Raw genomic sequence first — 23,697 nt, 5'->3', positions numbered from 1 at the left:
ACAGGTATTGCACTCTCATCTTCTCATGTAAAAGTTATTTGGTCATTTGCAAAATTAATTTAATCTTTCCACATATAGCCCACTTTCTCTCTTTTTGTCAGCCTTTTACCCTTCCACTCTAACAATGTAAATGGGCTGACTACTGCCTCTGATCTGTTTGTCACTCCTTTCACCACGTCATTGTACTTTTCCACATCTTACATCCTTCTTTACCTGGTTTTTGATGAGGGCTTGCCTGTTTCAGCCAGTAAAGACTACTGAAAAACATTGCTTACAGCTTTGCTGTATTTTCAGGTTTTAATTCATTTCTTTGACTTTTTTTTTTCTTCTGTTGCTAACCTTATCTAATTCTTTCCAACCTGTACCTTGATGTAGTTCTTTGGACTCTTGCATACTTCTCCTTTGGCCATTGGTCTCCTGTTATTTGCATCATTTATCTCTTAAAATATTATTTCCTATTTGTTTATGATCTTAGATGCTTCCATACTCTGGCATATGGATTACTTTGCTGTTTCCTTGCTGTTTGTTTCCTTCAAAAACTTTGTTACCCCAGAGGATGAATTAATGCTTTCTCCCATCTCTCTTCCATATGTTTCCTCACTAAGTATTTGTTCACATCCAAATCATATTTTGTTTTGTGAAAGCTTTCTGTTGCAATCTTGCTCAGTCTGCAAGTCTAAACTGTCTTTTACCATGACATGTCTTCTCTTTGGACTTATCCCTTTCTACTCTAAACCAGTTGGGTTTGCCAGCTCATCCTTCTAAAATATTCTTTGGAACAATTTGACTGTATTATTTTTTGGGCTGTATTCCACTATATTTGTTTCTTTACTGGCTTTCTTTTTTCTTTTTGCCACTGAATGTTGAAGGAGATCTCAAACTACACTGCAGTTAACAGTCATCTCTCATTACTTGCATCTTTGGGCACTTTCATGTAGCTCTGGTGTTTGATTACTCACACGTTTTTTTCTTCAGTCAACCTAAAAGCACTAATTTGATGAGTTCTAATTGTTGAGTTTCATTTCAAATTTCACTGCTGTGCTTGTGTAATTTCTTAAACTGTTAGAATGGTTAATATAGATATAAACAAATTCCATTGTGTCCTCGAACCATTCTGCTATGAGATTTCCACTTTTCATATTTATTTTCAAGATCACTGTGGCTACTTGAAGACAAACTCTTTGAGAATACAGGAAATTGTCAAAATCTCACTAAAATATGTATTAACTTTTATTTAATTAAAAGTTGTAATTTGTATGAAAACAATTTTTCTGATGGACTTCTTCAGGAGCTTTAAAATTCTCATTAAATTTAATTTGCAATTTTGTTGGTAATACACATTTACCAAAAAAGCTGTTTCTATTGTAAGATATATTAATATACAAAGAAATATTTTGTATGTAATCATTTGCTACAGATTTCAATAACTTCTACATACAATGAAAAATGTATAAATTACTTCTATTGAGAAAGAATGTTGATCTCCCATTTTGACATTTTTTTGTTTTAAAGTTACAACCTTAGTTTTTATTTTATTAGATACTAGACTAAATATTCAGCTTCATTCTGGTTATTAGGTTACTAAATTTAAAGTGAATAGTAAAAAAAGTACAGAGTTAATAATAATTTATTAGTAATGAACATTATCCTTGTGTTAAATATTTTAGATTTATGTTTGATATCACAAATTTTTAATGCCTTTTATTTTATATTTTCAGTACATAGAATAACAACAATATTATTTTATACTTTTGTTGTTGAGCAACATGACATAAAAGCCATTCTAAAAATTCATTGTTACCGAAGTATACTGGCTTTTCTATATGTTAGATGTTATAAAGAATCACAATTTTTCTATGTGGTTTCTTGCTAGCTTACCTTGTTAAAAGGATGTACACACATTTGGATAAATAATATCCAGGTGCATATCTTCAGGATCCACTTACTATGAGTGCAAAAATTTATAGGATTAAACAATACCCAGGTACACTCCCTAAGGGTCCAGTTTGTATTGGTGTAAAATTTCTAGTTTCTAAGTTCTTTCTTTCTGGAGTTATGGTAGTCACACTTTTTTTCCTTGTTTGTTTTGCAGGAAGATGTGCATGAGCATGCACACACCCACATAAATAGTAATAATATCCAGTTGCACATCTTCAGGGTCTACTTAGCATGGGTGTAAAATTTCAGGTTTCTATGTTCTTTCTTCTTGAAGTTTTTAAAGTCACACACACACAGCCTTTTATTATTATAGATTAGATTTAAATACTGCTAAGGTTATTTTAAAGTTTATTAATCACTTTAAACTTTGTATTCAGATTTTTTCTATTAATGATGTTAGTAATTATTAAATATAACCAAATGTTTAATTCAGTAATTAAAAAAGGGCCAAAAACAAATTTCCATCTTATAGTTTAATTTACCATTATCTAGATTATAACTAAAGATCACCAAAGCTTGTTTAAAGTGTTCATAAAAGCTCACATGGTATCCAGTAAAACTGTTTGCTGATAAATCTTAGACATTAATTATTTTAAAATGTTTAGTAATTCCAGGCTTAAGGATCCTTAAATTTTATTTCCTAAGATTGTTTTTATTTCCCTATTTTAAAATGTTTAGTAATCCTAGGCTTAAGAATCCTTAAATTTTATTTCCTAAGATTGTTTTCATTTCCATATTTTAAAATGTTTAGTAATCCCAGGCTTAAGAATTCTTAAATTTTATTTCCTAAGATTGTTTTTATTTCCCTATTTTAAAATGTTTAGTAATTCCAGGCTTAAGGATCCTTAAATTTTATTTCCTAAGATTGTTTTTATTTCCCTATTTTAAAATGTTTAGTAATCCTAGGCTTAAGAATCCTTAAATTTTATTTCCTAAAATTGTTTTCATTTCCATATTTTAAAATGTTTAGTAATCCCAGGCTTAAGAATTCTTAAATTTTATTTCCTAAGATTGTTTTATTTCCCTATTTTAAAATGTTTAGTAATCCCAGGCTTAAGAATCCTTAAATTTTATTTCCTAAGATTGTTTTTACTTCCCTTAATAAATATTACTTTAACCATTCTAAAGTTGCTAGCAACGTTCATAGGGTAATTTAAGAATTCTCTAAAAAGTGAGAAGCTCAAATTAACAAATACTGAAATATATTAATCTCCAAGTTTTGTTTTGTTTTTTTGCCTACTGTATTAAGTCCTGTTATTTTTCTTTTCATGTATGACCACAAACTATAAAATTGCTCTGTTTTAGTAATATCATGCCCAAATTTCAGTCTTTACATTTTTCTTTAGGCAGGTGCTTCTCAGGTAATGTTCACAAATCCCCTAGAAATAGTCAAGATTAGACTCCAGGTAGCTGGAGAGTTGGCTGCTCTTGGTAAAAAAGTACGAGCCTTTGGTGTAATAAAAGATCTAGGAGTTACTGGCCTTTACAAGGTGGGTTATTATAGTAAAAATAAGTAAATAAATGAAGCAGTAAGAAAGTGTTGTGATTTGGTTTAGTTTAGGCATTTATATTTTTGACCAGAAAAAGAAAGCTTGATGCCAAGTAATGAGTGCATAGCCTAACATCTAGAACTTTCTCTCAAAAGTTTATTGAGCACATTTGTAGCATTGTTTGGTCACAGAGAGAAGAGGTTTAATGCTGTGTAATAAGTATGCAGCTTAAAGTCTGAAATTGTTTTGAAATTTTAAAACAGTTTAGGCCAGTTTTGTAAAGAGTGAATTAGGCTAGGGTTAGCCTGTTGATTATTGAGTGAAGAATCAGACCATGATATAGTCAGTTTGTTACTGTTGGCCAGTTAACAAAACAGGAAAGAAACTTTTACAATAAAAAATAACAATGTTAAATAGATGTTTTAATATTTACAAAGTTTTGGGCTAGGATACCCTTCTTTTGGTGATATTAAATTTTAGTCAAATAAATTTTTTGTCACCAGGATTAACATATATAGAATGTTCAAAATTAATATCATTGAGAATATTCAGTACTTGTGTAATCAAATTGGGTGAAAAAATGTAATTGTTATAGAATAACCCAAAAGATTAGACAGTGGTTTAATTGAACTAAAAGATGTAACGTGCAGACTGGTAAGTGTTTAAATGGACAATTTGCCAGGAACAGACAGAAATCTAGATGAAAACGTCTCTCATAAGATGACAAAAAATGAAACTCCCATAAATGAGGGAAACATGGACATTTCGTCTAATACTGTGATGAATCAGTAAATGATGGTAAGCTCGGGAGATGAGTCTTAGAGCTAATACATATCAAATGAGCTACTAAATGTAAAAATAGATATTTAAAAACAGGAATTTAGTCAAATCGTAAGGGAAGGAAGTTTAGCCGAGAATACTCCATTGCAAGTGAGGAGTGTTTTGGTTTTTTTAAACAAGTCCTTGAATCAACTGATGGGAAACTTCACAATATTTTGGTTCCTTCTGATTCTGTAGCTACCATTGATCAAATTGATCTGATAACGAAATGTTGGAAATGTTCCACAGAGATGTAAAAAGAAGATGAAGTGATGCTAACAAGTGGTTATAATAGATTAAAGTTGGAAAACCCCTTATTGTGGGAAGCTTCCCTACATTACATTACTTCATGTAACACAAATTTTGTTCCTGGATAGTATGTATTATTTCTTGGTTACTTTGCTTTTGTGATCTGGATAATGAAATTTAGAAATCTATTTTCTATGTAAAAATGGGTGAATTTGCACATTTTCATTCACATAAGGTCTGAATAAAACAACATAAGAATCAAAATTTACATGTATTTATACTAATGTTGTGCAAAAATGAACAAAAATGTTTAGAAGTGAGTAGTTTTTTGAAATTTGCAACTGTAATGTAAATCACTTTCACATATCAGCCCCCAAATATTGTGTCCCATTATGTTTTCCTTACACGCTCCTTGGTAGCGGTGTTCAAACTCCAGTATATCTTTGTGGAAGCTCTTTCCTTGCTCTTCTGAGTATGCTCCCATGTTCTCCTTGAATTTATGAAGATGAGCATGAAGGATATGGACTTTCAGGGACTTCCTGTGGCCCATTTCACTGTAGTTTTTCACCAGAGTCTTAACCAGTTCCACACAATTTTTGGCCTTATGACTGTGCAAGAAGCCCCGAACCACTGCAATAAAGCTGCCCCAAGTTTTCTTTTTCCTTCCTACTGAGCTTCTTGGGGAATTCTGTGCACTCCAGGATCTTTATTTGTGGTCCAATGAAGACACCAGCTTTGATCTTTGCCTTGGATAGCTTAGGGAAGAAGTTTCAAAAGTACTTGAAGGCTGCAGACTCTCCTTATCAAGAGCTATGACAAATTATTTCATAAGACCCACAGAGAACTTGATCCATTATGGCCAGTGTTTCCTGTTATACTGTGCTGCAGTGTCTCTACTGTCCCAAAGGCAAAGATAACAGGGAAACTTGGTAAAGCCTCTTTGGAGACCCATCAGGAATGTCATCATTTTGATGTCTCCAATAACCTCCCAGCCATACTCATCTTACTTCAAGGCTTCTAGCAAGGTCTTGATGCTGATGTATTCCTCTTTGAGGTGCACTGAATGAGCCAGGGGAAGCAATGGATACTTATTCCTGTTATGGGGCAGCACAGCTTTGAAGCTTCTGGGTGAGCTATCAGTGAAGAGGTACCACTCGTTCGGGTTACAGGAAATTCCAATTGCTTTACATAGACCGGATATATTGTGGAAGAAGCAGAGCCAATCTTGACGAGCCACGTTCTACAACGTTCTAGAAAGTTCTTGAAAATTCTTGTAAGTTCAAGAAAATTCTCTATCAGCTACACAGCACTGAATCTACTTGGAATGTTTTGAAAAATGGATAAATTTGAAAATTTCATTACCCAGGTCACAAAAGCAAAGTTTGAAGAGAAAAATAGGTCTTTTCTATTTACTTTAGGCATAAGCAATTGGGAAATAAACTTTCTGCCCAGGAACAAGAAAAAGTAAAAATTTTGTTACCTTGTGTTATGTATTGATAATTGATATTATGGAAAGGTGCATATTTGGAAAACTAAACAAATAAACTTCTTTCAGAGAAAATATGAGATTAGGCTAACTTCAAACAATTTCAAAGTATCAAGCAGGTGGTAACACTGCTTATATAGAGGTGGCTTTGATTGTTCAGTAAAATATTTTAAATATCTTCTCAATATATCATCAAAACTTTACAGTATTATATTTCCTTTTATAAAAGAATCTTTGTAATGAATGAGTGAAAAGTTCTGTGAATATCTGTAAATATCATAGCAAAAAGTTTGAATTTCTTGTTTTTCTTTTTTTGGCTTTTTTTTATTGCATGATAGCTCAAAAACCAAAACAATGGTGCCAACCAATTCCACTGAGGTGACATAGTTTCTGATGAAGTGCCCACTTTTATAAATAGTATTAATAACTAGTGATGATTTTAAAAAATCATAATTGAAGTGTAAATGATGTTATTATTACTCCTTGAAGTTAGCTTTCTTAGAGAAATTTGTTGTTCCTTTAAAAAGATTAAATCCAGAGTGACACAGGAATTACATTGTACAACAATTTTGTGAAAAGTTTTTGCTGATTGACACGTACCTGGTGGGTATGCACAAATATAGTTTTGGTTTTCCTTCATCACATATGAACTGTGAGAAATAGACAGTTAACTGTTTACCAGCAATAACGTATTTAATTGTGTTTATGTTTCTAATACGCTATTAAGTTCAACATAATTAAAAGTGTTTTGCTCCTAATTTTTGTTTGTGTTCAATGTCCGGTGCATCACGTTGCAGTGTCCAACAGTGGTCAGCAACCATTGACGGTTTCCAGTCACCCTGATATCGTTTTTCCATTTTAGCAATGTCCTGGTGAAACTAAAGATTTCAGTGAAATGGTACGTGATGGGCAAATTTGGATGTGATTTTCGTGATCAGCAGCCAAAAATCTATAAGGAACACCCAACAGTGTTCAAGAAGCAAAACTTTTGTTGTACAGTATTATCAGCCAGTAACAGATAAACAATAAATATTATAGTTTAAACTTCATTGTATTTAGAATTTGGTTATTAATACAGCCTTCTTATTCATATTGAAACACTGCATTAAAAAACAACCAATCACGTAAAAAAAAACTTAAAAAATGGAAGTAAATGTAGAGATGGCTAATATGAATCCATCAAAAACAGTGAAAACACTATTACAGATGGCATTTGCATCATTCCTAAAATCTTTGCACTGTTTTGATGGATTGATAGTAGCCACCATTACATTTAGTTTCTTCTTTGAAAGTTTTTTCTTTACTTGTATGATATTGCTATGCACTATGCAACAATTATGATAACAGAAATGGGAGTATATACTCTTATAAAGACGTATATCAGGAACTAATTTAGGCCTAGTCTTGAGAGATTAATGGTTATAAGAAGTCATGTAGATGTCAAGAATAAAATATCACTTAGGCTGTGAACATAAAGTATGAGATTAGAGTCATTTCCAGTTTAAATATCCAAAACTGTGAGGTCATACAAATGGCCCTTCCATATCAGTTAGTGTTCCCCTTAGAAATAAAATATAGGAAATCTGATTTCAGTTGTTCTTCTAAAGAGAACTTAGCACTTCAGTTTTGGAAGCTTTGGAAGGCTTGTTCTGATTATACTACAGATTAAATTATTTCATCACAGAATACCAAGACACCTTTTCCATTGGACCTCATGACTTAGTTTTAATAAATAATGTAGCTCATGAGAGTTATTCTATAGGTATGGTCCAATAAGCAAGTTGGTCTGATGACTTCGTTTTCCAAAATAGCTTTTTAATGAAGCTTTCAAACAGATGGAATTTATGAAAGAACAAAGGGGAATTGTACCAAATACTAGATTTTGGGCTCCACCAGTTGTATTTATGGTGAATGATGCATCAACTAGGTTTTATATGTATCAATAAAAAGTAAAAATGGTGAGAAAAGAAGATGCCTACCTACTGCCAAGAGTTGATTCTACTATAGACAATTTCTCTGAGTGAAAATGGTTGCAAGATTGAATCTTGCAAGATCAATATTGCAAGAAATGAGTTGTAGCAGTTTGATATATTCCCATTTAAAGTGTATAAAGCACTTTTTAAGACTTGAGAAATCAAACATGTTTTGTCTTAACTACCTTTAAATGTTGTACTCACTTACTTGAAACTTACATGTGAAAACATTCTCAGTGGGGTATGTGATGGGCTAAGAATTGACTTGATTGAGAAAAGAACCTTGAGCTGAATCCCACTGAAATGATTGATGAATTTTTCACAATTTTCAGTAGGTCAGCTATCAAAATGGTTTCATAAACTTAAAGAACACAACTTTGACATCATGTATTGTCATTCATAGAATGATGCAAATGCGTAAGCATTATCCTAAATATCTGGTGCAGATAGCCTAACTGCTTTGTGCTATAAAACATGAAATCAATCAATCAATCAACCTAAATATCTTGTATTACCAAAGCATGCAAACACTATGGAAGGAGCTTAGTACTGACCAAAGAAATAGACATACTGGGCATTAAAAAGCACATCTTAAATGAAAGTAACTGGAAGAAGAAATTAAACTTTAGTTGAAATTTGCCTGCAGTGAAAAACACTTTGGTGCCTTTATCTTTTCAGCTGCTGGATACTTAGGTGTCAAAAATCACTGGAGAGGAGAAAATAATGTTATTATTGGATTTGATGTCAGAAATCTGTAGTTGATTAATTTTGTGAACATGAAAAGAAAAAAATCCTTAGAAAATCCAATTTGTTTTGGAGCACTTCTCAAGAAAATTGTTATGATTTCCCTTCATCCTCTTTTACAGAGGAACAACCAACAAAAATAGATGAATATGGTTGTGACGAACTCGTTCACGAAATGATCAGAAGTATAAGCAGTTTCAAATTAGAAAGGTTGTCAATGAAATTTTTTCAAGATGTGGATTAAAGATGGAACATTGAATCATCCTTGTTTGCAGGTCAAATCCTTTGAATGAAAAATGCCAGAAAAGCAGTCCTTATCCATCTTTTGATTGAACAGTGGATAGATATAACCATAGACTTCTGAGTCAGTTTTTTATGTTGATGAAGTACCACTTGAATTGTCAATTTGTGTGATGAAACTTCTACTTGAGTTATCAATTAGTGATACATGGAGCTACAGATAATTTACAAGTATCACTGATGTTAGCTGGAGAACTGAACCTTCTATACTCATGCCTAGAAAACCATTGATCAGCAGACTCTTGTACAAAATATACAGTAGAAGAAAGGAAACATATATATATTATGTTCACTGAGAAGATTTAGGTTAGCTAGTGATAACATGGCAGTTTCAATTGGCTTAAATTTTGATAAGATTGGATTTTATCATGTTCTTGGTATAAAGCTCATGCTGTGAGAAAGGACATTCTTCAAAATTAAGTAGATGTTGGGAAGACCCACGTGTTATAGTAAAAGGAATCAGTGATGTGGACTATAGAAATGGGAGAGTCAAGCAAAGATCGTCCACTGTGATTATTGTTGGAAATACATCAGCAACAGAACAACTAACTGGTTAACTATCAAGGAAATCTTTGCCATAGAAAAATCAATAAGCTGCAAAACCAGAGATTCCTATCAAGAATATTACCAGAGATAATATTTCTCATTTATCTAAATAATATTTCTATAGTGATAAAATAGCAAATTTGTAACTAACTTGTCAGTTTGGTAGCTATGGATGAACAAAGAATGAAGGTATTGTTTTGTTTATCATAACTTAATAGCACTTCATTACACTAATTTGGTTAAGAATCATTATTTTCATATTTATTTATGGATATAAATGTTGTTGTTAACTGTCAAGAGTTACTTTATTGCTAATAATGGAAGATTAATATACTGCTGTGTCCCTTGTGTAGTAGGATTATTGAAGGGACTTCATAATCCGTGGAATAAACAGTATTGTAGATTGTTTTTATTTTAGATACATGTACTGTTGTTTAACTAGAGGGACAGTTTTTGTCATTATTTTAGATGCATGTACTGTTGTTTAACTAGAGGGACAGTTTTTGTCATTATTTTAGATGCATGTACTGTTGTTTAACTAGAGGGATAGTTTTTGTCACTTAATGAGCATTTGGCTTAATATCTGTAATTTTGTCCAAAATTGTAGGACATTTTGAGTCCAGTATAAAGAGCAGACTAAGCTAAAATTAGGGGGTGGGTTAGTCATTCAGTTGTAATAAGTGCTTGATTTAGACAATTCGTATGTTGTTATCAACAGGTTGATTAATTAATTCAGTGCTGTAAATATTTAATTTATGCTTGAGATGAAGTACCAGGGATAAGAAATTATAATTTTGAGTGGAAATTTTGCTTGGATACTGTTTATTTGTGAAATGTAAGACTGCTGTAATTTGCTTAAAACTATGAAACGTTTTGGAAGAAGTGAATTTCTCTCCTTTAGTATGGCACATTGTGACATTTTTTTAAATATAAATATATGAAATGTTTATAACATAATTTTTTATCTGTGTTTTAAACTTGTGTTCTAATAGGTGGAAGAAAATGACCTGTAATAATTGTATTATAGTATTTTTAAGCAATATTAAAGTGTAGTGTTTTACAATGCAATGCCAAGTTTACATATGTAATAAAAACAAAAAATGTGTGTTTAAATAATATGCAGAAAATGAAATAAGACGTTGTTCTTGTGAGCTGGTTATTTCTTGTATACAAATGTGCTCAGTCAACTACAATTAGTATGAAATATCTACAAAACAATTATCAATCTTTGTTTTTATTGATCTTTTAAATCTGGTTTTTAAGTTTATTCATATTTTGTTTCACCTTCATGTGTTTGGTTTGGTTTATTTTGAATTTTGCACAAAACTACACAAGCTATATGCACTAGCTATCCCTAATTTTGCCGTGTAAGACTAGAGGGAAGGCAGCTAGTCATCACTATCCACCACCAACTCTTGGGCTGCTCTTTTACCAACAAATAGTGGGATTGGTCATCACATTATAACACCCCCATGATTAAAATGGTGAGCATGTTTGGTGGGATGATGATTAAACCTGCAACCCTCAGATTATGAGTTTGGTGCCTTAACCACCTGGTCATGCAGGGCCTTACCTTTATGTGTACTTAATTGAACATTCTCTTAAGACATTAGCTTTTCAAGTAAGGGCTGTGAATAACATAAACTTATAGAAAAAATTATGTTGTATGTTTGTTCTAAAATGATTTGTGTGAGCAGGACTATTGTCCTGTAACTAAAAGAAATTGATTCTTATATTAAAGGGAAAATTGCTGTAATTATTAACTGTTTCTGTATTTTGCACAATGTTTTATAGAATAATTACAATTTCAACCTTTTTCTTTTATATATTTAGGCTTTAAAGTTTGTTTTAATGCCAAAAGCTGATGGAAACCGATAAGCCTTTTTTTCTATACTTCTCTCAAGCATCTTGGTTTTGAAATTTCAGTGTTTAAACTTAACTTTTAAAAGTCTTGTACAAGTTCTAGTATTGAAAAAAAGGTTTTTTTAAGCAGTAGACAAAACAGATGGGAAATGCTGTTTTTATACATCTTACTTGAAACGTCGAATTGAAAAATGAAGTTAAAAATAAGCATTTATTTGATATTTGTAATTTCGTTAAATTGTTTTACTGATTTGTTTTTCAATGAATGCATTGTATTTTATGAGAATTTGTTTACTGTTTTACAGGGATCTCGAGCATGCTTTTTAAGAGATATTCCATTCTCTGCAATATATTTTCCTGCCTATGCACATGCGAAGTTAGCAACTGCTGATGAACATGGTCATAATGGACCACTCTCTCTTTTGGGATCAGCATGCTTAGCAGGTATTGCCAGTTTGTGATTTCAAATATTGCATTTAAAAACATTTGTTACTGAGTGTTCTTACTGTTAAAGGATTGGCTGTTTATATTTTAGGTATTTCTTAAAATTTTTCATGAAGTGTACATATTATTTTTTATTTGCATTAATTAAGAATAATTTGAAAAAGGAATTTCACAATCAATATTATATTCTTTTATTTAGGTCTAAAATATTCTTCATAACTACAGAAATACATAATTTGTGTATTCATTGGTTTGTTATTAGGTGAATTACCAAACTGCCTGTCTTTTAAGAAAATGTTGCTTTGCAGTATAGATCTACTTTCAGTACCATACTGTTATTCTTAAACAGAACAAATAAATTAATGGTTACGAACAGAAGTTCATTGGAGGTTAGTTGAGATATTCTTTCTGACATAAAACACTACCTTATTGACACAGGTCATGGGTTAAAGGTCATGCCATCATGACACATCAAATATTTTGTATGTGAATACATTTGAAATTAAATTATAGATTACAATTCAAGTTTTAGCATTATACCTTATTTAATTAAAAAGTAAATATTGATGAAAAGAAATCCTAAATATTGAATTTTGTGTGTCACATGGTATGTTGAATGCAGAATTGGTTCATATTAGGTATTTGTGATGTCTAAATACAAAGTCTGTAGTTTATTATGAATTAGATACTCAAATTACCAATACTAACAAGCTAGAATATTTAATAAGAACCTCCTATTTCTTCTGTTTTCTGAGATAGTAATATATTTATTTATTCAAAAATGGTGGCTCCACCCACCTCTTCAATTTTTGAAAATACATACTTGCATACACCCACTTTGCCCACTGACATGTATAGCCAATCAAAATCTCAGTATCTCTCCTAGTGGGTTTTATCAGCCTCTTTCATGCTAGATTCCAAGCAGAAAGTTAGTAAGTACAAAATATTATTTTTTGATTCAAGTACAACTTAGTTTCTATGTTTGCTAACTTATAATAGAATTCTATGGTACTCATATATTAATTTATGATTTTTGGTTATTTCAAAATCTATAGACAAAACCTAAAAACTTTACTTGGATCCACATGTGAAATTTGATAAGGCTTAACAACTTGTGGCACACAGCAAATTAATACAAAGTTTGTAATTAGAAGAGATAACTGTTTGCTATACTTCTTAGTTCTTTATTTACTATTCTATATTCTAAGAAAAATAAGTGCTAAAACTTATTTGTAAATAGTAATAATGTATTTGCACATACATTTGACGTATTTTAACTAAAATGCCACTAAAACACAGCCAAGACAGATCACTTCATAAAGGACAATTTTATATTTTTGTGTTTCATGTTATAGTTTATAGTCATTCAAAACCAAAAACATCTATATTTACGTCCTAATTTTTTGTCGTGAATACGAGGTTGGTCAAATTGACTCGACCTGCACAGATACAGAAGGAAAAATAACTGATAATTTTTGTTTTTCTGAGAAAAACGTTTGATGCTTATCTGGAGTTTGTAAAGATTTAGCATGTGAATTTGAATATTTTTTGATGCATAAAAGTATTTTCAATCTTAAAATCATAATTATTTTACATTCTTGAGTGGTCAACATTTGAAAGGAAAACAGGCATTAGGAAAACAGTACTAAAGACATCTTCAACCTCAATCAAAAAATTTATATTTTGTGTAGAAAAGCTTTGCAATGTATACAGATAATCTGCAAAATTTTGTGAAATTTTGTTTGCTGATTTAAACTTTACGGCATAAACTATAACAAGCACAGAATGGTTATGAGGTTGGTCTGTAGCACTGAACCAGTGCTGAGAGAGTTAAGCCTAATCATTTTATTTTATTACTACAGACTTGTAGCTTTTGTCATACAATATTTCCTCTTCATCTCCCAGGAAAGTTTAGTGATATTATTTGTTCAAGTTATTTTACTTGTTTTTTTGCCCAATTTTCTCTCAACTTTTTGCCCTGAAAAGTTGATTGGCTTTCAGAGTTTAAACAAGAAGGTTGTTTGTTAAAGATTCAATACAATACATTTCTTCCACATCTCCATATTGAAGCCTTTTAGTGGATAACTGCTACTCATGAGATTCTTTGAAGATTCCTACTGAATTGTAATTGGTAAAATACCTTTGTAATAGGGTTTAATCCTTTCTAAATAATATCAACAACAGATAGGATTGGAAAAGAAAGAAAATAGAAGAGTTTTTCAGTTTCTTGATTTTTAATGTTTATATGTGTGCAGTTTTATTAACAGGTATGTTTGTTTGTTAAGGCGTTCCTGCAGCTTACCTTGTGACCCCTGCTGATGTGATTAAAACAAGACTTCAGGTTCAGGCTCGCCAAGGACAAACTACTTACAATGGAGCTTATGATGCATTCAGAAAAATTCTGAGAGAAGAAGGACCTTCAGCTTTCTTTAAGGGAGGACCTGGTGAGCTATATCAACTTGAAGACAATGCATTTTATGTTAAGAACGCAGAATTCTGTGGTTTCTGGTAATGTATGAGACGTGACGTGTTCTTTTTGTTTGTGCAAGTAAGAATGCTGTGTATATATTATAAACTGATGTTTTAACAGAATCTTAAGTTTGACTGGGTGTCTTGTAGTTGAGAACTGTATGCTATGTGTGTGGTATTTATATACCAGTTTCAGATAATTCCACTATAATAAGAGGTGTGTAGTCTTTTCTGTTTATTCATTGTCCAATGCTACTGATGCAAGATGAAATTCTCCAGAAATAACATGACTGAGACAAATGTCAATCAATCAAATGATAGTTGAATTAAATTGAAAAATAAATTAGTAACAATAATGATATGTATTGGTAGCTGAGTAAAGTAATAATGTCAGCTTTCAATTTGTGTTTTCAGCTCGTGTGTTCCGATCTGCTCCTCAGTTTGGTTTTACCTTGCTCACATACGAAATTTTACAACGTCTGTTTTATGTTGACTTTGGTGGAAGGTAAGTTTTGTACAAGGATGATTAGAAAGAAAACTTCCTTAAAATAATTACATTTCAATTAACTTTCCTACTGGAATTAAAGTTTGACAGAGGAGGTTCGTTAAGAAAAATTTTCTTCAGGAATCATTGGATATGTTAAATCATGTTTTGAAAACTATCACAAAAGGTGTTCAGTATACTTTCTGTTATACTTGTACAGTACATATTTGTGAATTCCTCAAGTGGAGCACGGCTTGGTGGTTAAGGCACTCAACTTGTAATCTGAGGGTTGCGGGTTCGAATCCCCATCGCACCAAAATGGCTCACTCTTTCAGCTGTGGGGGTGTTATAATGTAATAGTCAATCCCACTATTCATTGGTAAGAGTAGCCCGAGATTTGGCAGCCTTACACTGCAGAATTAGAAATGGCTAGTGCAGATATAATCCTCATGTAGTTTTCGTGAAATCCAAAAACAAAACAGACAAGCATCCCCAGTTCTGAACAGAATTGATTGGTATTCATGCTGACATATTTTGTTCAGATTATGAAAGTGAGATGATAAAAGTAATGCTAATGAGTCAGTGAGACGACCAGTTTAGGTGACACCTGTGCTGTTGTCAAACATTTCTGAATAGAACTTCAGGCTTAACATTCCTTTTGTGGCATTTTGTTAAATGTTACTTTTACTTTTAAGCCACCCTATATTTTCACATACAAATTTTGTTAATACTTGTTTTATTAACGTTAGTTTCTCTTTGTAACTATACTGTATTACTTTTAATTTAAGACTCACATTTTTCTGAACTGAAAATTAGGGTGTGTCTTAAAGTCGGAGTATTATTTTCACTCTTTGAAAGTCTCAAAAACATAATTTTTCTCAAACAACAAAGATTTTCCAAACAAATTTGCATTAACAAACTTATTGGACTTTATTTTAAGAAGAACTTGACTTAGAAAGATTAAAAAAAGCACATACAAAATATCAAATTTGCTGCTGTCTGCATCTCTAACGGTGTAGTTGGATATCACTTACCTGAGTCTTTATCTGACTTTCCTGTTGTCAGATGCTGTTCTGTTGTGTTATTTATTTTTATTGTATTTTTTACCCATGGAAAAGCATGTTACGTACAATGCTGAATTTGAAGTAAAAGTTATTTTATACACTGGACAGATCGGGAATTGTGCAGCTGGTAAAAAGTTTTCAGTGAGTGAAGTAAAGGTACGTTGTTGACATTTATAAAAACCAAGAAAAGTAGAAAGTCATTTTGTGGCTCAAGTCATTCTGAAATTGATGTGGCTGTTTCAATGTGTTTCAGAGAGTTATGAAATAAAGGACTGTCTGTAATGAGAGAAATCTTAATGTCAAAAACAAAAGAATGTGCTGGAAGTAGTGTTTTTATAAAGGATAGTCACAGCTGGTGTGAGAAATGTATGAAAATAGAAGGTTTATCTTTATAGTGCAATTAGTCAAATATTACTGTCAGGTTTTGAATAAAAATTTATTGAATATCAATATTACGTTATTGGCCTACGCAAAACAAACCAATATTCCCTAAACCAAATTGATATTACATACGAAACGGAGGTTTTTTTTTGACATGCTGCACAACTATGCTGTAAATGCCAAAAGAGAAGAACAGGTGACAATTAAAACCACTGGTTATGAAAGGTTAAGAGTTAGTGTCTTGCTACATGTACCTGCAGATGGAAATAAATTACTGCAATTACTGCCATATGTCATATTAAACAGAAAAACATTGTCCAAAGAAAATTTTGCACAGGTGTAATACTTTGTGCACAAAAAAGTGGACTGATGACATCAGAGTTAATGGAACAGTGATTGGGGTTTGTATGGGAACGTCAGCCTGGTGCATTATTAAAGCAATGGAGTATGCTTGTAATGGATGCATTTCCAATGAAAATCAAAGGTAAGTTAAGGAACAAAAACAGTGATCTGTTGATAATTCCTGGCAGAACGACAGGTCAGTTTCAACCTCTTCACGTGTCCATTAACAAGTCATTCAAAGATCATATCCATCAGCATTATGATGCTTGGCTGAATAAAGAAAATCATGCTTTGACGCCAAGTGGTATAATAAAAAAGGTATCAGTAATAGTGGAGAGGATCTCAAAAGCTTAGAAAAAAGTGTCAGATGGTATTATTAGAAAACTGTTTTTAAAATGTTGTTTATTCAGTGTGGAAGATGGAACGTAAGATGACATTCTTTGGGACAATAGTGAATCAAGCAGTGAAGATGCTTCAACGTCTGAATATAACAGTGAGTCAGAAGAAACAGCAGAGTCGTGTTCTGGTTAAATAACAAAAGCAGGAAAAAATGTTGTAATGAAAATTTTAAATTTCCTTGCTATATTTATATATTTTTTATTATATTTCAATTCACTAATAAACTCTTTTAAAACATAATTACTTCTTTACAATTATCGTCCAAATTTTTTTTCCTCGAAAATCCTTTTTCAAAAGCGAGTTGCATCTTAAACTTGAAGTAATGCAGTATATCTGTGTCATTCAGTACCCATATCTATCTGTTTATATATCCATCTGTCTATAGTGAAACAAAATACAATGCTTCAAATGGACAATGCTAAATAAAAAAGTTGTACTTAATTTGTCAGACTTTAATTTAATTGGGCTGGTTTAATGATTCAATTTATTCTTCGCCTTTCATCCATTTAAAACGTATCTTTCTGTACAGAAAGAATAAGAGAACTTTATTTTAAAGAATAGAACCAAAAAAGTGTAATAAAGATTGTATTATGCAAATAACTGAAGTTATCGAAACAAAATGAGTGGTCAGGAAAGCTGTCCTAGAAACAAGGGTACTGCATTACCTCTATTTCTGTAAAATCTGCCAGTATACTAGGAAGAAATCCTGTTACTTATCATTGTATTGAAGTGTATGGCATTTAGTGTCTACTTGTATTTCAACTGTTATTTTCATTTTAAAACAATTAAAGGTCATTATCCACCATAACTCTTTTTTTTTAATCCTAAATACAAAATTGGATAAAAATAAAATTGGCTTATTTTTAATTTTGTTTTCAACGTGTATGGATTAACTTGTAGCTTATAAGCAGATACCACAACTTTCATAAATACAAGTCACCGAGCTTTTCATTATTTTAACTCTGAGGTTCTGAAAATTTTGTAAGCCTTCCTTCTCATTAAAGAACAAAAAAAAACATTACACTAATACACCTTTATGAATACCATTTTATATTAATTTCTTATTAGTACAGCAACCTTAATATTAATTGTAATTTTGAAGTCATAGATTGGATATGTAATTTCTTCCCTCTGACAGTGTCTCTAACTTAAGCCTTTGCAGTGATAGTCTGTTAAAAAGATCATTATAATTTATCCCATGGAATTCATGTGTTTCAGTTCACAGAGTTCATTTTCTCTTCCCTCTTTCAGGTGTTGAAGGAATTGTGAATTGTCAGTTCACATACCGAATTTGTTAGTTGTAGTTGTATCAGATGTACACACACTTTAATGACTTTAATCAATTTAGTTTTTAGATAGTAATGTTAATTTCTTTTGTCAAGTTTTATTAAGTATGTGGGGATAATTTTATTGTCAACTTCTAAGGAAAGTCAGTTTCTTTCGTATGTAAGAACTAAAAAAAAACTTGCTTATTAACAATTGAACAGTGTAAAAAGAATAATGTTCATCTCTGTTTCATTTTTTTCAACCATCAGACCTCCCCAAGGTTCACAAGTGACGGTACCAATCCATCCTACAGAGCAACGTTCTGACAATCCAGACCATATCGGTGGCTACAAGTTAGCAACAGCAATGTTTGCAGGAATAGAATCAAAATTTGGGCTCTTTCTTCCCAAGTTTAGGAGTAATGAAACTGTAAACCACACATAATTCTCAATCTAAAAATTAGGAGTCTAAGGTTATACCTTTCAACAATTTATTACAATCTTTGTCTCTAGTAGTTCTGTGCTAGGCAGTATTGTTTAATGCTATACAAGTAATTCCTTTTTATGCAGCAAATATTAATGCAAAACTAGCACAGAAGTACTGTTCTGTCAGATTTTTAAATAATTGTTTAGTATTTTAGCAGTGTTTAGAGTGAAGGAAAATAGAAAACACTATCTTGACAGAGTGCTCAAGAGAAAGGATAAAACATTGTAAAATAGTGTTGTAAATCTTCTAATAACTTTTTGACTTTCCAGTTCATTTTTAGTTACGTGAGTATGAAGCCGCTTTCAGTTTTGTTTTTTTTGTGTTATTTACTGTTGGTTATGAATTATCATGGCATGATGATCTTTAAAACCTACAACCATAATTATGGTTTTGAACTTGTGCCATAGTCTTTTTGTTATCATTACTTATTCAGTGCCAGTGTTCAAAGTACTCTTTGTGATGAGAAAACAACTGTATTCAAAAGGAATGTTTTGGAACAGGCCATGTAGTGTTTCTGTGTTCCTTCAGGTAATTGAGTTAGAAAACTGTTCTATTAACACACAAACACAATTTCCGTATAACATTGAAGTTTTGAGTGGCTAATGGTATGATGTATAAGGATATTGTTTACTTTTGAATTGCTACTGAAATAAACAATCATCTGTCTTACTTATAAGAGATAGTCTGTTTTCACACAAAGCTTTTAGTAGATATAAAATTAAAGAAATATGTTCTGGTATTTTACTCATTAGAATAATAGCATGGCATTTCAGACTTTTAATATCTTAAAAATTATTTCTTTGTTCTGGTCTAAACAAACTTGACTCTATGTACTTGAGAACATCTTTTAGAAATAACTTGAACTTAATTCTGGATTATACTGAAATCTCAAATGTTTGTTTGAGAAACTAAGAACTGCTGTGAATGACACCATAGGCTGAGAAAAAAACATTCTTGAGAAGTTACAACTATATAACTATAACAAATTTTTAAATCTATTTAATACTGGTAATTACCTAATGGTTGTTTTTTTTTTTTTTTTACTGGTTATGCATATTTTATTTTTTTCTAGGAGACTCTCAACCTTTATCTAAACAAATTTATTTCACCTATTTAATACAAGTTTTTCTGGTTTTAATATATTAAAGCAGCTCTAACAACTGTTTGCATATTTAGATTCATAGCAATCTTTCTGTGCTTTAGCTTGAATATACTCTGTTTAACATCCTTCACAACTGTTGTTCTTACTCTAAATATAACTCTTGTCTAATATCAGTTTAATATACTCTTATCACACAGAAGTACTGTTATATGAAAGAAAACCTCTGTAATGTGGAAAAATTAGAGTTGTTTAACTTAATTGTTTCTCACTGATAAGTATCAGTGCTTTTTAGTAAGTTCTTTGATGGTTTCGCTTGAGAAATTTTCTTTAAATTGCAAAACGTTTTGACACATTTAAATATTGTACTTTATTTATCGAGTAATGAGAATACATGTCTTATGTGCTGTGTGTGCACACGATACATGTGTATCATTGGTTTCCTTACAAGAAATACAGTAATTGCATTACTTTGTGTTTTTGGATATTCTTTTACTTACAATGTTATTAATTTTTGTTCATAACCTGTACTAGTCATTGCATTTATGTTTTATTGTATAATCATTGAATAATTTGTTTCAATATGAAAGGCTTTCATTGATGTTGTCATCTTATATACAAGTGTTATTTATAAGTAGAATTTTTGGAAATATATTTAAAACATACGTTAACTACTAGGTAGTGAAACTTAGCAGTTAATAGATCGATATCATTCCTATTGTAATATTTGTTGTTTACTTTCAACCAGTGCAGTCAGTCTTCAGAGTACAAAAAAGTCAGTACCTTTTTCCTGTTTTACAAAAAGACTTCTTTGTGGACTTGTTAAAAATTTTGGAAAAATGTTTATTCTTAGGAGCCTTTGTAACGTTTATTTTTTGTTTTTGTAGAATCTATGGAATGCTCTACTGATAAGTTAAAAATGCTTTTTTGATTGATTTCAAATTTTTTTGCGATTTCATTAGTTTACGAACTGTTTGAAAAAGCAAGTTTCATGTGCAACCCTTTATTGATGGATAAATGTATACAGGTGTTGCAGAAGACAAGAGTGTTTTCAAACCATACGTTTAAATGACAGTTTTGTAGCAGCTGATAATAATAGATCTCTATAATTTTGTTTATCAAAATGTTTTCTGGTATTATTTTTGAAACGCTTTGGTAAGCTTTCATTCCATCAAACACGGGAACAGTGTAAGTAATCCCTGTTGTGCCCCAATAGTTGAACCACACTAATATTGCCCTGAAACTGTCCAAGTGTGTGTTATAAAGGTTCTAGTGAGTTACAGTTTATCTTGCGGAATTCGTACAACTTTCTCTAATTTCACAGAAAGTTGAAACATTACACAATTTGCACAGTTTTATTTCGTTTGAAATGTGTATGCATATGAACGTGCGAAAAACAACAACTTCACATGTACAGAAAGCTATAGCTATCTTTGTTATGTTATATTTATTTCTTTTTATAATTTTTTATATCAATTTATACCGTATTTATGTCTTTCTATTTATTTATTTATATGGAATAAGTTTTCCAGCATTGTTTTTTTTATTTAAAATATACTTCAGAAGTGAAGTTTTTTTGTAAACATCAGTAGCGTGAGTTTGAGAAATGAGTACTAAGTTTAAATTCCTTAAAATCACTTGTATTTCAGTTGTAATATTACAGAAAATATTTCCCTTTTGAAAATTGATTTTGACCTGTTAACTAACTTCATAACTACAAGACCTTAAGATTTGTTCTACATTCCAAAGGTGTATGGTCCTTTCCTACTCATCTAAGTGAGGACAAAAAATTAAATTACCTATTAATTAAAATATGAAATAGATTACAACTAATGATATGCCCCGTGCACGAGTTTTACAGAATGTTTCTATTTGAAGCTAACTGCTATATTCATATAATTTTTTGTTCGTTGAAGTTTTTAAAAATTCAAGAAATAACTAAAGTTAAATATTGTTTTGTTATAAAAGTGTAAAGGTGTTAACAGTAAGCCAGACTTGACAGTACATTATCCTTAAGGTGTTAACAGTAAGCCAGACTTGACAGTACATTTTCCTTAAGGTGTTAACAGTAAGCCAGACTTGACAGTACATTGTCCTTAAGGTGTTAACAGTAAGCCAAACTTGACAGTACATTGTCCTTAAGGTGTTAACAGTAAGCCAAACTTGACAGTACATTGTCCTTAAGGTGTTAACAGTAAGCCAGACTTGACAGTACATTGTCCTTAAGGTGTTAACATTAAGCCAAACTTGACAGTACATTATCCTTAAGGTGTTAACAGTAAGCCAGACTTGACAGTACATTGTCCTTAAGGTGTTAACAGTAAGCCAGACTTGACAGTACATTGTCCTTAAGGTGTTAACAGTAAGCCAGACTTGACAGTACATTGTCCTTAAGGTGTTAACAGTAAGCCAGACTTGACAGTACATTGTCCTTAAGGTGTTAACAGTAAGCCAGACTTGACAGTACATTGTCCTTAAGGTGTTAACAGTAAGCCAGACTTGACAGTACATTGTCCTTAAGGTGTTAACAGTAAGCCAGACTTGACAGTACATTGTCCTTAAGGTGTTAACAGTAAGCCAAACTTGACAGTACATTGTCCTTAAGGTGTTAACAGTAAGCCAGACTTGACAGTACATTATCCTTAAGGTGTTAACAGTAAGCCAGACTTGACAGTACATTGTCCTTAAGGTGTTAACAGTAAGCCAGACTTGACAGTACATTGTCCTGAAGGTGTTAACAGTAAGCCAGACTTGACAGTACATTGTCCTTAAGGTGTTAACAGTAAGCCAGACTTGACAGTACATTGTCCTTAAGGTGTTAACAGTAAGCCAGACTTGACAGTACATTGTCCTTAAGGTGTTAACAGTAAGCCAGACTTGACAGTACATTGTCCTTAGGGTGTTAACAGTAAGCCAGACTTGACAGTACATTGTCGTTAAGGTGTTAACAGTAAGCCAGACTTGACAGTACATTGTCCTTAGGGTGTTAACAGTAAGCCAGACTTGACAGTACATTGTCCTTAAGGTGTTAACAGTAAGCCAGACTTGACAGTACATTGTCCTTAAGGTGTTAACAGTAAGCCAGACTTGACAGTACATTGTCCTTAAGGTGTTAACAGTAAGCCAGACTTGACAGTACATTGTCCTTAAGGTGTTAACAGTAAGCCAGACTTGACAGTACATTGTCCTTAAGGTGTTAACAGTAAGCCAGACTTGACAGTACATTGTCCTGAAGGTGTTAACAGTAAGCCAGACTTGACAGTACATTGTCCTGAAGGTGTTAACAGTAAGCCAGACTTGACAGTACATTGTCCTTAAGGTGTTAACAGTAAGCCAGATTTGACAGTACATTGTCCTTAGGGTGTTAACAGTAAGCCAGACTTGACAGTACATTGTCCTTAAGGTGTTAACAGTAAGCCAGACTTGACAGTACATTGTCCTTAAGGTGTTAACAGTAAGCCAAACTTGACAGTACATTGTCCTTGAGGTGTTAACAGACTTGACAGTACATTGTCCTTGAGGTGTTAACAGACTTGACAGTACATTGTCCTTGAGGTGTTAACAGACTTGACAGTACATTGTTCTTGAGGTGTTAACAGTAAGCCAGACTTGACAGTACATTGTCCTTGAGGTGTTAACAGACTTGACAGTACATTGTCCTTAAGGAGTTAACAGTAAGCCAGACTTGACAGTACATTGTCCTTGAGGTGTTAACAGACTTGACAGTACATTGTTCTTGAGGTGTTAACAGTAAGCCAGACTTGACAGTACATTGTCCTTGAGGTGTTAACAGACTTGACAGTACATTGTCCTTAAGGAGTTAACAGTAAGCCAGACTTGACAGTACATTGTCGT

General features: G+C 32.0%; 1 protein-coding gene across 2 annotated transcripts in view; it reads left to right on the top strand.

The window, feature by feature from the left end:
- LOC143249850 (electrogenic aspartate/glutamate antiporter Aralar, mitochondrial-like) overlaps nt 1-23,330 on the top strand; it is an 87,548-nt gene extending 64,218 nt beyond the window's left edge. For both annotated transcript variants that reach the window (XM_076500399.1, XM_076500398.1), the window contains 5 exons: nt 3,285-3,428; nt 11,714-11,852; nt 14,138-14,296; nt 14,736-14,826; nt 18,527-23,330. In XM_076500399.1, the coding sequence (XP_076356514.1) occupies nt 3,285-3,428; nt 11,714-11,852; nt 14,138-14,296; nt 14,736-14,826; nt 18,527-18,701 (708 nt within the window). In that variant the 3' untranslated portion in view covers nt 18,702-23,330. The remainder of the gene's footprint in view (nt 1-3,284; nt 3,429-11,713; nt 11,853-14,137; nt 14,297-14,735; nt 14,827-18,526) is intronic.
- Nucleotides 23,331-23,697: the final 367 nt, after the last annotated feature.

The sequence above is a fragment of the Tachypleus tridentatus genome, chromosome 4 (genome assembly GCF_004210375.1).
Source record: "Tachypleus tridentatus isolate NWPU-2018 chromosome 4, ASM421037v1, whole genome shotgun sequence".
NCBI lineage: Eukaryota > Metazoa > Arthropoda > Merostomata > Xiphosura > Limulidae > Tachypleus > Tachypleus tridentatus.
This window is presented reverse-complemented; position numbering and strand designations above follow the sequence as displayed.